The sequence below is a fragment of the Alexandromys fortis genome, unplaced genomic scaffold, assembly GCF_014885135.2.
Source record: "Alexandromys fortis isolate MF-2015 unplaced genomic scaffold, M_Fortis_MF-2015_v1.1 scaffold_103, whole genome shotgun sequence".
NCBI lineage: Eukaryota > Metazoa > Chordata > Mammalia > Rodentia > Cricetidae > Alexandromys > Alexandromys fortis.
The window spans coordinates 1957832-1973280 of record NW_026067978.1 but is presented as its reverse complement, the minus strand read 5'-3'; the positions used below and the strand labels follow the sequence as shown (position 1 = coordinate 1973280).

Below are 15449 nucleotides of genomic sequence, written 5' to 3'. Positions count from 1 at the left end.
CTAGTTCCAGGACAGGCTCCAAAGATACAGAGAAACCCTGTCTTGAAAAAATAATTTTTTAAAAAAGAATTATGTATCTAAACCTTACATTATAGTACATTGGTTTACTTTTTAAATTATCATACAGGATTTCCCTATTATAGTTAGATTTGAACTGTGAACATGCTATGCCAATACACTAGCTTATCTCTAGTTAGTCATATTCATGAAGTTCTATAGGATCAGTTACTATGTAAACTGCGACACGGCTTGCCTAGCTTTCACCAGACCTAAAGTTCTAATTGGAAAAAAAAAAATATATATATAATGCAATGTGTATGAAAGCTTATTTATATGTACACATTCATGCATATGTGTAGGCCAGAGGTCAATGTCACATGTTGTCCTCCATTGCTCTGCTCTCTACCTCATTCAGGACAGTGTCCCACTGAATCTAGAGTTCACTGACTCAGCTGGCTAGCCAATGAGTTCTAGGGATCTGCCTACGTCAGTCCCTCCCATTTCACTGACTGAGCCATTGCTCTTACCCTTAAAAAAACAATCTTTTAAAGTAACCAGGGGTAGGAGAGATGGCTCAGCAGTTAAGCACACTCGTTGCTCTTGCAGTGGATTTAAGTTCCAAGCATCCACTTCCACAGCTCACAAATGCCTGCCTCCATGGGCTCCCACACATACATGGTGACTTAGACAAAGACACATTAAAATAAGAAAACCAGGTATGGTGAAACAGCACCGAGGTGAAGGGACACGAGGGTAAGAAGTTCGACGTCACCCTCAATTTGATGCCAGCCTGGGTTATATGAGACCATGCCTCAAAAACCAACCCAAGCTGGGCGGTGGTGGTGCACGTCTTTAATCCCAGCACTAGGGAGGCAGAGGCGGGAGGATCTCTGTGAGTTCAAGGCCAGCCTGGTCTACAAGAGCTAGTTCCAGGACAGGCACCAAAAACTACAGAGAAACCCTGTCTCGGGGGGGGGGGGGGGGGGGAAACCAACCCAAAAGCCCTCCTGAGATGTTTGGTTCTTCAGCAGACTCCAGCAGCTTGACTTCATTGTACCAGTGAACAAAAAAACCCGTGGATGTTAGACCGGGAGACAAGCCAATCTGGATGGTGATGGTGATTTTACCCAAAAGGTAAGCAGCAGAGTACTGGGACGATGCCCAGTATTACAGATCTAGCAAAGGAGAAAAGAGCACAGCTGGGGTCATCATGGTGCCAGCACCCATGAGCTCTTCACTTGCGGTCTCTTATGTTCAGGACCCAGGAAGGGCCAATACAGAGGACCAAATGCCCAGCTTCATCTGTGAAGAACTCAACTATGATTCAATCTTCATATCCAGACAGAGAACTGATATTTAGCTGAGCATGGTGCATGCCTTTAATCCCAGCACCTGGGAGGCAGAGGCAGGCAGATCTGTGAGTTCGAAGACAACCAGGACTATACAAAGAAACCATCTCAGGGAAGAAAAAAAAATTCAACTATGGCTAAATTTTCATACCTCGACAGAGAACTAATGTCTAATAAAAAGTACTGGTACATGTGGAAAAACAAACAGACAAAATGAATCCAAGACACCAGAAGGAAATGAACGATAAACAACCAACCATAACATGGTTGAGCTAGAGAGATGGCTCAACAGTTATGAGCACTTGCTGCTCTTACCTAAGACCCAGGTTTGATTCCCACACCTGTATGGCAGTTGCCAACTGCTTATAGTTCCAGTTATGGGGGGTCTGACGCCTCCTTCTGGCCTCTACATGCTCTCACAAAGGTGTGTGCACATAAACACACATACAAACACAAATGTTAAACAAAAAGCAAACAAACATAAAAACTTGAAACTTACCTTCCAAGGTACTGTATTACGTTCCCTGAATTTATATATTCAGGACAGAAAAAATCAGAATAACTTTCTGAGCACAAACATAAAAATATATTTATTAACAGTAAGAAAGCTACACTTGCTATAACAATGTATCAAATCTCACAAAATAAACACTGCAAAAAGAGCAACTTCTTGATATTCTGATACAGTATCTTCAAAGCCTGTCCCATACACTCCTTACCACATACCCACATAAAGTATCCAGCCGGGCGGTGGTAGCACACCCCTTTAATCCCAGCACTCGGGAGGCAGAGGCAGTCAGATCTCTGGGAGTTCGAGGCCAGCCTGGCCTAGAAGAGCTAGTTCCAGGTCAGGAACCAAAAGCTACGGAGAAACCCTGTCTTGAAAATCCAAACAAACAAACAAAAAAAAAAAAAACAAAAACATAAAGTATCCATGTCACAGGCAGAAAAATGCCTTATCACTCAAACAGATTTCCTGGTTTTCAGCTTTATCTTTTTACAGATACACTTAAAATACTAGGGAAAAAAGTCAACAACAAAAGTTGAACATGGTGGCATATTTCTAGGAGATGCAGAAGCAGGTAGATCTGTAAAATCAAGGCCAGCCTCTTCTACATAGTGAGTTTCAGGCCAGCCAGGCCTACAAAGAGAAACCCCCTCATTTTAAAAGAAGAAAAACAGAAAAATAGAAAAAAAAAACAGAAAAAGAAAAACAGCAAGACAATATTCATTCCTAAAATAAATGTCTTTTTTTATATATATATCTTTTATTAATATTTCATACAATAGCGAATACTTAGAAAGTTCCGAATTCTAACAAGCTGACCAGCTAACTTGCTTTCTTGAGCATGTTTTCAGTTCCCCTGTGAGTCAAAGTGATGTTTTTGGTCCATTAGTCCAGTGTAGGGAGAGTTCTATTTCTTTTTCCTCTTCTTGGGCGGCTCATCATCAGAGCTGCTCTCTGTACTGCAACTGCTGCTGCTGGAGGAGCTGGAGTCTGAGTCTGAGTCCGAGGAGGAGGAAGACGAGGAGGTGTAAGCTGAGGAGGAGGAGCTAGAGCGGCTGTCCTCTGAGTCACTGTCCTCTGAGGAGGATGAGGCAGATGTCTCGCTCTCTGATGAAGACTCACTGGCTGAACTGTCACTGCTCGAGGTACTGGAACTTGTGACACTCTTAGACCTATTCAAGTGACACACAGCATGCACGCATGAGAAGCTGGCATTTAACAGTGTTAAAAGGGCTCCCGCCAAGCTCCCGTACACTAGCCCCAGGCCCGGTGTTCAAAGACTGACTAACTGCTGGGACCCATGCCTCCCCATCTTACAAGCTCTCACCACTTCAGCAACTCTCTTGGAGTTAACAAGGTGTACCTCCCACACTATGCCACATTGAGCATGCTGGCACATGTTTGCAATCCCAGGCAGGAGTATTAGGAGTTCAGCTACACGCTAAATTCGAGGCTAATCCATTCCACACAAATACAAAGAAAAACAAACGAAGAGCAAGGCATGTTGGTTCTAGTCTGGAATCCTCAAGAAGCTGAAGTAGAAGGATCACCAAGAGTTTGAGGCCAGCCTGGGTTACAGAGTGAGAGCTACTCTCAGAAGAGTAAAACAAGGGCTTAAGAGAAGGCTCAGTCTTTTAGAAGCCTTACTGTTTTGAATTGGAATTTGGATCCCAGCACCCAATCTGGCAACTCAAAAACACCTTTAACTTCAGCTCCAAAGGATCCAATGCCTCCTTCTAGCATCCACAGGTACCCATATACATATATGTAAATAAAATAAATCTAAAAATCAAAAGCAGAACCAAATTAAAAAAAAAAAAAAACAAATAAGCTGGGTGGTGGTGGCGCATGCCTTTAAAGGCAGGTGGATCTCTTGAGTCTACAAAGGGATTTCCAGGACAGTCAGAGCTGCTGCATAGAGAAACCCTGTCTCGAGAAATCAAACCAAACTAAACCAAAACAAAGCAAACAAGCCAGGAATGGTGGAGTACACCTTTAAACTCTGTGCTTGGGAGGCAGAGGCAAGCAGATCTCCGAGACTGAGCTTAGCCTGGTTTACAGAGCCAGTTCCAAGTAACCCAGGACTATATAACGTATTTGTTTATGCGGTATGTGTATTCAAATGCAGGCCAATATGCATGTCTGTATATGGTCAGCATCAGGTGCTCTCCATTGCTCTATATTTTTGAGAGGTTCCAATCGAGCCTGGAGCTCAGTACCAGTATCCACCCATCTCTACCTCCCTAGCACTGTGGTTGCAAGAACCCCCTTGCTGCACCTAGTTATTCTGGTAAGATTTTATTGTTAGGCCAAGAGGAGGTAGTTATTTAATACTTTCAGGTGTAAGGATTCTACAACATATGGAGCTGGAAAGTTCCACAGAAGAGGAAAGTATTAGAAAATACAATGATAGCCAGGTGCAAGCCTTTAATTCCAGTACTTGGGAGGCAGAGACAGGAGGATCTCTGAGTTCGAGGCCAGCCTGGTCTACAAAACAAGTTCCAGGACAGCCAGGACTATTACACAGAGAAACCGTCTTGGGGGAAAAAAAAAAACAACTAAAAACTAAAATCAAAAACAATAATAATTAAGAATTGCGAATAAAGACTTCAGAGCCAATCCTTCTCCCTCCAGACAGTGTCATGGAAAGCCACACCTACCTCTTCTTCTTGCTCTTTCTTTCCACATTAGTCTCTCCAATGCTAAAGGACATAAAGGGAACAAAAGCTACGATTAATAAGGGTGACTTTAAAATCCTGTTAGTCTCAGAACATTCTGTTCTTTGTTACATATGCTCAAGGGCAAAGGATTTCTTGCTATAATCAAATAAAGTCCCTGGGAAAGAGTACACAGTACATATGGTCGGCTTCGTGCTTAACAACAATCATGTACAAGTCATATGACTGAAGACACAGGTTTGTTTTTTTGTTTAGAACTTGAACTAATTACTGAGCAAGCAAGGCAAACAACAGCACAATAGCTGTAATATGAGTTCCTTGAATTATACACGGTCACCTCATACTTTTACAAGAGCAAATTTAACCAAAACTTTAGTTATTGTTTAAACAAAAAACTCCACAGAACTCAAGGCTGTATTTTCTAACGTCATAAAGAGCAGTCTAGTGAGCTTGAGAGAAACTTACAGATGGGCACAAGCTCATATACTTGTGAGCACACAAACAGGTTAATAGATACCTTACTAGTAGAGCCTGGAGGGTTAGATATGCCCATACTTGTGAAAAGCAAAGGAGAGTGTCCGACACAGAGTAAACTAAACGTTCACTAAAATCAGCAAATACTGGTATACACTGGATTAATGGTACACATCTCTAATTCCAAGACTCAGGGCACTGAGACAGGAGGAATACAAATTTGAGACCATCCTGAGCTACAAAGAGAAACAATCTCTAAAAAGCAAAATAAATAAAATAATTAATTGGTATTATAATGGAACTTTGAGCCCCTAATCAATTCTGTAAATATCTGGGTAACTTCCTCTGGATACCACATGTAAACTTACCTTTGCTGCAAGAATCTATTTTCTTTCTCTGTTAAAGCTTTCTTCAGCTTCGCTGTTCTGGAAGGCCTGTGCAGGTACTTTCTTTTTCCTTTGCATTCATATGTCCAATGTCCAAATTCCAAGCATTTCTGACATCTTACATGTTGCTTATTGGCTTCACTACAAAGAAAAGACAGAATATGCCTTAGAAGTTTTATCTTGCGACACTTTCTGACCTGAAAAAGCATAAAGTATAAAGTGATGTTTACTCTAATAGACACAGCAATAGTAAAGTGGACCAATGCACGCAACAGAACAAATTTGTTCAACAGAACAAATCTTGGCTCCTCTAAACCCAGCATGGTGTTTCATGCTTATAATCCTTCACTTTTCAGGGTAGGTAGGAGGAGGGCTGTGAGTTTAAAGTTAGCCTGAGCTACAGATCGAGACCCTGTCTCAAAGCCAGACAGATGCATATAAAAACAAAAATTAAGTTTTTCCATTCCAGTAATGATGCATTTGGAACAACATTTTTAGTTCAGAATGCAAAGAATACAGATTTTTATGTTACTTCATTTTTTGTAGTACTAGATATTTAACTCAGGGCCGACTCCATACACATGAAGCAAATGCTACCACTGAGATATACCCTAACCCCTTAAAACACCTTTTTTTTTTTTTTTTTTTTTTTTGGTTTTTCGAGACAGGGTTTCTCTGTGGCTTTGGAGCCTGTCCTGGAACTAGCTCTGTAGACCAGGCTGGTCTCGAACTCACAGAGATCCGCCTGCCTCTGCCTCCCGAGTGCTGGGATTAAAGGCGTGCGCCACCACCGCCCGGCTCCCTTAAAACACTTTTAAGATGGGATATGGCTAGGTGGGTAAGGGGTAAGGGTGCTTCCTGTAAGCCTGAAGATCTGAGTAGGATTCCTGGATCTATGTGGTAGAAGGAGCCGAGAACGAACTCCAACAAGTTCCTCTGATCTCTATTCCTACACACACACACACACACACACACACACACACACACACACACACACACACTCTTAAGCTCCCTCTTCAACAGGGTTTCTGTAACAGCCCTGGCTGTCCTGGAACTTACTCTGTAGACTGTCCTCAAACTCAGAGATCTGCCTGCCTCTGCCTCCTGTGTGCTGGGATTAAAGGTATGTGCCACCACTGATTGGCAAGTCTCCTGTCCCATGGCCCTACAGAGGATGAGTATCACATTGCTGGGGGGTTTTAAGATAAGGTCTTGCCAGGCTTGGTGGCGAACACCTTTAATCCCCGTACTCAGGAGAAAGAGACAGGCCAGTCAAGTCTACAAAAGTGAATTCCAGGACAGCTAGGGCTGTTACACAGGGAAACCCTGTCTTGAAAAGCCATCCTGTCACTGAAATAGCCTAAGTCTGGAACCAAAAGAACAAATTTAAGAGAGAAAAAAGGTGAAATGGGACCCTAGTAACTTAATGATATGGAACTTCCTATGTAGATCAGGCTAGCTCTGAACTAATGCTAGGATCAAAACCACACCTGGCCCCTTCTATCTTTTCTTTTTCTTCCTTTTTCCCTTTTCTTTCTTTGAATTGAATGAATTCCTAATCATCGTGCATCCCCTCCCATATGTTGGGGATCAATCCCAAAACCTTATACTTGCTAGGCTAAGACTCTACCAAGTGAGCTACACCCCCAGCCCATCTTATTACATATTATCATCACTCCTCCATATTTAGTGCTCTGACTATCCCTGCATTCAAGAAGTCTAATAAGGCCCTAGAAAATAGACTGTATGAGCCGGGCGATGGTGGCGCACGCCTTTAATTCCAGCACTCGGGAGGCAGAGGCAGGCGGATCTCTGTGAGTTCGAGACCAGCCTGGTCTACAAGAGCTAGTTCCAGGACAGGCTCCAAAGCCACAGAGAAACCCTGTCTCGAAAAACCAAAAAAAAAAAAAAAAAAGAAAAGAAAAGAAAGAAAATAGACTGTATGGACAGTGAATGTAGTGATGAATGGGGCTCTTTGAATATAAAATATAAACATTCACAGACGAATGAAGAGAAAAAAGAAGATAGTGTGGCAAAACAAAGGCTCAACAGGTAGGGCGATGGCTCTGAGGGTAAATGTGCTTCCACCAGTTAGCCTTCTGAGGCAGGGTTTCCCTCTGTAACCCTGGCTGTTCTGAAAGTAGCTCAGTAAATAACTCGAAATCTGCCTCCTGAATACTGGAATTAAAGGTGTGTGCCGCCACCACCCCAAAAAGACTGCCTCTGCCTTCCGAGTGCTAGGATAAAAGGCTTGCGCAACCACCCGGCAAGAATTTAGTTCTTAAGAACTACCAGATAAACCGGGTGGTGGTGGAGGCACAAGCTTTTAATCCCAGCACTCGGGAAGCAGAGGCAGGTGGCTCTCTGTGCGCTTGAGGGCAGCCTGGTCTCTAAGAGCTAGTTCCAGGACAGGCTCCAAAATGCGTGGAGAAACCCTTTCTTGGAAGAACAAAACCAAACAAAACAACAACAAAAACAAAAACCTACATGATAACCATTGTGTCCAATGACAAAAGAAAGTGGAATAACAGGTCTGCTAAGGACAGATAACACAGGTTCATCTCAGACTCCCCTTTCCCATGTGAAGTCTCATGTTTAAATTATTACAGTTTAACTCGGGAGATAATGGCCCATTCCTCTAATTCCAGCACGGGGAAGACAGAGGCAGGAGGACCTCTGAGTTAAGAGACCAGCAAGCCAGCCATACACTGAAAGACCCTGTCTCGAAACACCAATCAAAAACAAAACACAAGGGCTGGAGAGATGGCTCAGAGGGTAAGAGCACTGGCTGCTCTTCCAGAGGTCCCGAGTTCAATTCCCAGCAACCACATGGTGGCTCACAGCCACTTTGCCAGCAGTACATTGTATGCTTAATAAATTAAAAAAAAAAAAAAACCAAGAAAAAAAACCCACAAGAGTGAGAGCAAGGGAAATGAAATGAAGTGCTATAGGCCATCGAGTTCCCAAAAAATTTTACCAGATAAAAGAGAAATTAAATAAAAGTGGAAATTTATTAACCTTAACAATACCGCTGTCTATCTTTCAGTCTGTCTTCATCGGTCTTCAAATGTCATTCCTCCACTAAAGTATTTCCAGTCCAACTAACTTGAAGAGGGTCTTTCCCTCTTTTCCCTCACAGCCTCTTATTTTCGACAAAGCTTTTTAAAGCGCCAGTTCTACTTGTTCAGAGTATCAACGGGCTCCACAATTAGACTACAAGCTGCGTGTCCTTACACCTTCACACTGAAATCCTGGCATGGAGTGGTAGGTACAAACAGAATGTTTATTGAAGGAGGGAACCGAAGAACGTGAGACGTGGATGGGAAACGAGTAAAGGCGTTGTAGACAGGCTTATTTCTAGGAAGGAGAGGAGGAATGCTGCGGAGGGAGAAGTGGGAAAAGTTTGGGTCCTCGGAAGTGAAGGTGTGGGATCACGCATCCAGGCTACCCCTTGACAAACGCCTGGGGCAGATAGAGGAACATAAACCACCCAGCGAACAATTCTTTGGCCCATTTCGGACTCTTCAGGGCCCGCTCAGTCCCGCGGCCCGCGCCAGCTCACTAGCTAGCGGAGCGGACCGGCGTCTCCACAACCTCCAGCTTCCTGTAGAACTCACTGGGCGTCTCACTTACGCTTGTCTCCGAGCTATGAGCCGATGCATGGGAGTCGCCATCTTGGAGCTGCTGGAGCCTGCCGCACGGGCTTTTGGGAAACTCCGGAGGGTGAGGCGGAGCTTTCATACTTCCAGGGCCGTGGGCGGAGCCAGACGGGCTCATCCCAACAGCAAGGGTGATGGGTGGCCGGCCTCTGGCTGGTGTGTTATATAATGTGTGCCTTGTGTTTAGTATGAATATGATTAGGGCCTTGAAGGGTGGAATTGTGGAGTGTTCAGAAAACCTGTAATCCCAGCATTCTCGAGGCTGAGGTAAAACTCTGACTCAAAACAAACAAATAAACAAAACACAAAAAAGCCGGGCTTTGGTGGCCTGCTCCTTTAATCTCAGCACTCTGGAGGCAGGGACAGGCTGGTCTACAGAGCAAGTCCCAGGACAGCCAGGGCTACTCACAAGAACCTTGTCTCTACCCCGCCTCCTGAAGCCAAAAACCACAAAATAATTAGAGGTGTGCATCACCATGACGGGATCATTCTGGGTTTTTGTTTTTGTTTTTTTCTCCCCAAAGATCTGTTTGGACCAGTATTTGTCTGGTTGTGTTTTTTTTTTTTTTTTTTGGTTTCTTTTTTCTCTTTTGTTATTTGAGACAGGGTTCCTCTGTGAAGCAAGCTGTCCTGGAACTTGCTTTGTAAACCAGGCTAGCCTTGAAAGATCCACCTGCCCCTGTCTCCTCTCCTGAGTGCTAGGATTAAAGGCGTGAGCCATCACAGCCTGGTTATTTATTAGACTTTTAAACATGTGTATACATGTTTTGCCTGCATGTATGTATGTATGTGCATCACCTGTGTGTACGCCAGGTGCTGAGGAGGTCTGAAGAGGGCAACAGATGGCCTGCAATGGGAGTTACGAATGATGTGCCGAAAGCAGAACCCACAACTTCTGCAAGAGCAGTGAATGCTCTTAACCACTGAGCCAGCTCTCCAGCTCCTATTTTTCGTGCTTTTTAAAGATAAGTCTCAGCTGGGTAGTGGTGGTGCATGCCTTTAATCCCAGCACTTGGGATGCAGAGGCAGACCAGCCTTGTCTACTGAGTGAGTACTGGGACAGCCAAGGCTACACAGAGAAACCCTGTTTGGAAAAACCAAAATAAATAAATAAAAAGTTTCCATTTACTATAAGAGCTGAGTGACTGTTTTTAAGTCTGTTTCCTGGAGCCAGACTTGCCTCAACCCATGACCTTGACTGGTTTTTGAGAATACCCTAATACTCCCTAGCTGTCCCTAATCTCATGGGTTTTTTGAGATCTGCTTTCTTACTGACCTGTTGTCTCTCTTCTGTAAACCTGTTTTGCAACTACTTGTGATTTTGCTCCTTAAAAGATGGCCAAGAAATAAATTCCTGGGCTGCTCTATTTAACCCAGTTTAGGAGACAGTTGCTGACCAGCTCTTGGGTGAACCCCAATAAGATCAAGTGTGCTTCAAATTTGTTTCAAAATTGTGGTAGTGCCGGGTGGGATTAACACCTGTTTTTCTAGCACTTGGAAGGTAGAAGCAGGAGGATCACAAGTTCAAGGTCATCCTCAATTATAAAATGACAATGAGGTTAGCCCTGGGTTATATAAGATCCTGTCTCAGGAAAAAAAATTTTTTTCTAAAGCAGGGCAGTGGTGGTGAATACCTTTAATCTACTCTGGAGGTAGAGGCAAGCAGATCTCTGTGAGTTCGAGGCCAGCCTGGTCTACAGAGTGAGTTCCAGGACATAGTGAGAGAGATCTTTCCTCAGAAATAAATAGTTCTATTGATTGATCGATATATAGATAGCTGAAAAGATGTGAGGGGAAGTCATTCTACTGTTTCTAGAATTCAGGACCAGCCTTTTCCCTCAAGGTTGATAGCATAGTTTTAAATTGGCTATTTTAATCCTTTCATTCTTTTTTACAACTGGTTGCTGTAACTTCAAGAAAGCTCAAGCTGGGCAGTGGTGGCAAATGCCTGTAATCCCAGCACTCGGGAAGCAGAGGCAGATGGACCTCTGAGTTTGAGGCCAGCCTGTTCTACAGAGCGAGTTCTGGAACAGCCACGGCTACACTGAGAAACCCTGTTTGTGGGTTGGGGGGGTGAAAGGAAAGAAATAAAAAATAAATAAAATTAAATGAATAAAATCTGTTAACATAAATAAATAAATAGCAGTGGCAGGCAAAAGGAACATGGGCATATGCCCTGGGCCTTAGGATATGAATGAGGCGCTCTGGTTTTAGTGGATTGAGTGGGACCTGGAGTCAAAGTGAGATCTGCTTGCTTTAGTCACTTTCTTTACTTCCTTCTTTGTTTTATTTTATTTGAGACAGGATCTCACTCTGTAGCCCCTTCTGGCCTGGAACTCACTCATGGAGGTCTGTGTGCTTTTTCCGGAATGCTGAATTCCTGAGGGCTCTGCTTTCTGAGTGCTGGATTAAAGGCATGCACCACCATGCCTGGCTTTCCACTTTCTAGGAGAGCCTTGGAAACAAAATACACTAAAGGTTATAACCAAGTCTCTTTAGTTGCAGCTGCTCAATTGAGCTAAATGTTCAACTCAATTTTTGTTTGTTTGTGTGTGTGTGTGTGTGTGTGTTTTCCAGACAGGGTTTCTCTGTGAAACAGTCCTGGCTATCCTGGAGCTTACTCTGTTGACCAAAGTGGCCTCAAACTCATAGATATCTGCCTGCCTCTGCTCTCTGAATATTGGGATTAAAATATTGTTTGCTTTTATACAGAATCTGGGTTGGTAGACCAGACTTGCCTTGAACTGTCAATCTGCCTGTAGTGAGGCATAAGGTTCCATAAGTAACAGGTCACTAGAATGAGAAAAAGTATAGGAACATGGCAGAAAATAAATGCTGGCCAGGCGGTGGTGGCGCATGCCTTTAATCCCAGCACTTGGGAGGCAGAGGCAGGTAGATCTCTGTGAGTTCGAGACCAGCCTGGTCTACAAGTTCCAGGACAAGCTCCAAAACCACAGAGAAACCCTGTCTCGAAAAACCAAAAAAAGAAAAAAAAGAAAGAAAAAAAATGCTGGCCAACAAAACCAAAAAGATACACCTTTCATGCTGAAAGAGGAGCTTTCTGCAGGAGCTGTGCGTGGAAAATGCTCCGATCTGGGCAAAGGCCGAGAGCTCCCTGACACTGTGAAGAGCAGGGTCTTCTCAGTCAAACCATCCAATCTGCCATGCAGAAGAGAAAAACTAGCTGAAACCAGAAGCCACCACTGATTGCTCATGGCTAGGACGGCCAACTCCAAGCATTTGATCTGCCAAATCTGGACTATGATGCGTCCCATTCCCAGTCTGTGCATCTCACTGACCACTCACTGCAAGGTGATGTGAGCCTGAGGATGTAAGGACTTTAGTCCAATATCAATCTCTGTGAGTCTTTTTTTGTTTGTTGTTTGTTTGTTTTGTTTCTTCAGACAGGATCTCCCAACATAGCCCTGGCTGTCCTAGAACTCACTCGGTAGACCAGGCTGGCCTAGACTCACAAAGATCTGCCTGCCTCCTGAATGCTAGAATCAAAGATATTCACCACAATGCCTAGCTGTGACAAGCTTTTTTAATTAATTAGTTAATTTATGTTTATTTAATGTGCTTTGGTGTTTTTGCCTCTGTGTATGTCTATGTGAGGGTGTCGGATGCCCTGGAAGTAGAGTCACAGACAACTGTGAGCTGCCACATGGGTGCTGGGAATTCCAACCTGGGTCCTCTAGAAGAGCAGCCAGTGTTCTTAACCACTGAGCCATCTCTCCAGCCCCTGACAGTCTTTTATTTTATTTGTCTGTTTATTAGTTTATTGGTTTTTCAAGACAGAGTTTCTCTGTGCAACAGTCCTGGTGTCCTAGAGCTCCCTCTGTAGACCAGGCTGGCCTCGAACTCACAAAGATCTGTTTACCTCTGCCTCCCAAGTGCTGGCACTGAAGATGTGCACCACCACCACCTGGCTTTGACAGTCTTTAAAAACAAAAACAAAAACTCAGGCTGTCAAGATGGCTCAGCAATTAAGAGCACTTCTGGCTCTTGCAGAGGATCTAGGTTTGGTTCCCAGCACCCACACGGTTGCTCACAACTGCCTGTAACTCCAGTTTCAAGTCTTTCAATCCCCTCTTCTGGACTCTGCATGCACATGTGTTTGGTACACATATGTCACCCAGGCAAATACTCATACAAATAACATACAATAAATCTATTTTAAATCACAACTGCTTTCTTCATGGAGAAATTCATTTGGGAGAAGATGCATATCATCTTCCATTGTACATAGATTTCTGAAGCTTTACTAACTCTAGATGGGCAAGGATCTCATACTATGACATGTGCTAGGCCTGGGGTTCATAGAGGAAAGGATCAGTGTAGCCTCCAAGCTGGCTCTGGGGTAGTCAACACATCTTCTTTTTCAGTGGATGTTTCGTACTCAGGGGAGTCTCAGTCATTTAGCCAAACAGGAAATATTTATCTCTAAGTCTAGCCACTTTCAAGGACAAACAGTTCAGCTAGTGGTTTATACAGTTTATGAGACAGGGAATGGGAATTTGGAGTGTCTGTGTCTGGTTTGTCACAGGTCAGCAGGGCACCAGAACAGGCTGATTCAATCATATGAGGAATAGCTTGTGTTTGCAATAAGCTGGAGGGCTTTTCCTGTCTAGTTAAATGTCTGCTCTCTGTCTCTCTCTGTGTGTTGAGATAGGGTCTTACTATGCAAACTCGACTGACTTGGAACTCACATCTAGACAAGGCTATCCTCAAACTCATGGATGATTCCCATGTCTCTGCCTCCTACTCTCAAGCGCTAGGGTTCCAGGCATGAGCCATTATGCTTGGGTTCATGTTTGTTTATTTTTGAAACAGGGTCTCTCTACCTATCCCTGGATATCCTAGAACTCACTAATATAGACCAGGCTGTCCTGGAACTCACTAATATAGACCAGTCTGGCCTGGAACTCACTAATATGACCAGGCTGTTCTGGAACTCACTAATATAGACCAGACTAGCCTGGAACTCTTAAGTGCTGACCCATGTCTCCAGTACCTGTTTTTTTTTTTTCTTACTTTTGAAATTTATGCAGGGTGGTGGTTGTGCATGCTTTTAATCCCAGCTCTCCGTAGGCAGAGGCAGGTGAATCTGTGAGTTTGAGGCCAGTCTGATCTACAGAGTGAGTTGCAGGGCAGCCAGGGCTACACAGAAAAGTCCTGTCTGGTGAGAAAAAAAAAAAGAAAAAAATCATAATTAATCTCCTTAGCTATAAGGAGATCTGTTAAGGAAAAGTAAGAAAGAATTCCAAGAGCAGAAGAAATTCCAAGGGAGGAGCAATTTATTTTGAGATGGGCATGAAATGTAGTCATGGTTGGCCTTGAACTCAGCAATATTCCTGCCCAAAGTCTTTGACGTATTGGGATTACAGAAGTGACTCTCCATGCCTTATTTTACTTATTTAATTTGTAACTTGAAGTACAGGATATTGCCAGGCAGTGGTGGCTCATGGCTTTAATCCCAGCACTCTGGAGGTAGAGGCAAGTGGATCTCTGTGAGTTCAAGGCCAGCCTGGTCTATATACACAGAGAAACCCTGTCTTAGAAAAAAGAAAAAAGACAGGATACATATACCTGGCTGTCCTCAAACTCAGTACATAACTGAAAATTTGCTGCCTTGTCTAGCTTTTAAAAGCTTATTTTCCCGGTGGTGGTGGCACTCATCTATAATCCCAGTTAGTTCCAGAACAGGTTTCAAAGCTACAAAAAAGAAACAAGGAGCTAGAGAGAGATGGCTCAGAGCTTAAGAGCATAGACTGTTCTTCCAAAGGTCCTGAGTCTATTCCCAGCATCCACATGGTGGCTCACAACCATCTGTAAGGAGAGTCGGTGCTCTCTTCTGCCCTGCAGGCATACATGCAGGCTGAAAACTGTATATATAGTAAACAAATAGTATTTAAAAAACAAACAAACTTTTTTATATTTTGGTTTTTCGAGGCAGGGTTTCCTCTGTAGCTATGGAGCTAGTCCTGGAACTTGCTCTGTAGACCAGGCTGGCCTCGAACTCACAGAGATCCACCTGCCTCTGCCTCCCCAGTGCTGGGATTAAAGGAATGTGCCACAACTGCCCAGCTTTCATTTATTTTTCTGAGACTGGTGGCACAGGACTGTGACCCAGCATTTAGAGGGTAGAGGTAGGACAACCAGGAGTTCAAGGCTATCTTTGGAAACATACTGAGTTTAAGACCAGCCTGGAACACTTGAGTGTTATGGGGTAGTTACCAGAGAACTGCTCAGACATGAGTATAAGCCAATAGAAAGTCTTTATTAACCAGTTGGCTATTACACTGGGTGTTTCAGGATCCCAGTGTAGTACTGAACCTTTCTCAGGGAGCTTTTTTTTTTTAATATTTATTTATTTATTATGTATACAATATTCT

At 43.6% G+C, this 15449-nt stretch overlaps 1 protein-coding gene across 1 annotated transcript; it reads right to left on the bottom strand.

Moving 5' to 3' along the window:
• Positions 1-2576: 2576 nt before the first annotated feature.
• On the bottom strand, positions 2577-9170 carry Zcchc10 (zinc finger CCHC-type containing 10). The gene is made up of 4 exons (XM_050157777.1): positions 9029-9170; positions 5378-5536; positions 4518-4559; positions 2577-3029 (listed from the first exon to the last, which is right to left on the bottom strand). The coding sequence occupies exons 1-4, from the start codon at positions 9067-9069 to the stop codon at positions 2765-2767; spliced, it is 507 nt and encodes a 168-aa protein (XP_050013734.1). The 5' UTR covers positions 9070-9170; the 3' UTR covers positions 2577-2764.
• Positions 9171-15449: the final 6279 nt, after the last annotated feature.

Bases quoted from the DNA above. Each gene is read 5' to 3' on its own strand.
- Zcchc10 (XM_050157777.1), bottom strand. From the start codon at position 9,069: ATGGCGACTCCCATGCATCGGCTCATAGCTCGGAGACAAGC. The intron at 4,560-5,377 runs GTAAGTTTACAT...TATGTCCTTTAG, and splicing joins AATAGATTCTTGCAGCAAAG to CATTGGAGAGACTAATGTGG. The intron at 3,030-4,517 runs GTAGGTGTGGCT...TCACTTGAATAG, and splicing joins AGAAAGAGCAAGAAGAAGAG to GTCTAAGAGTGTCACAAGTT.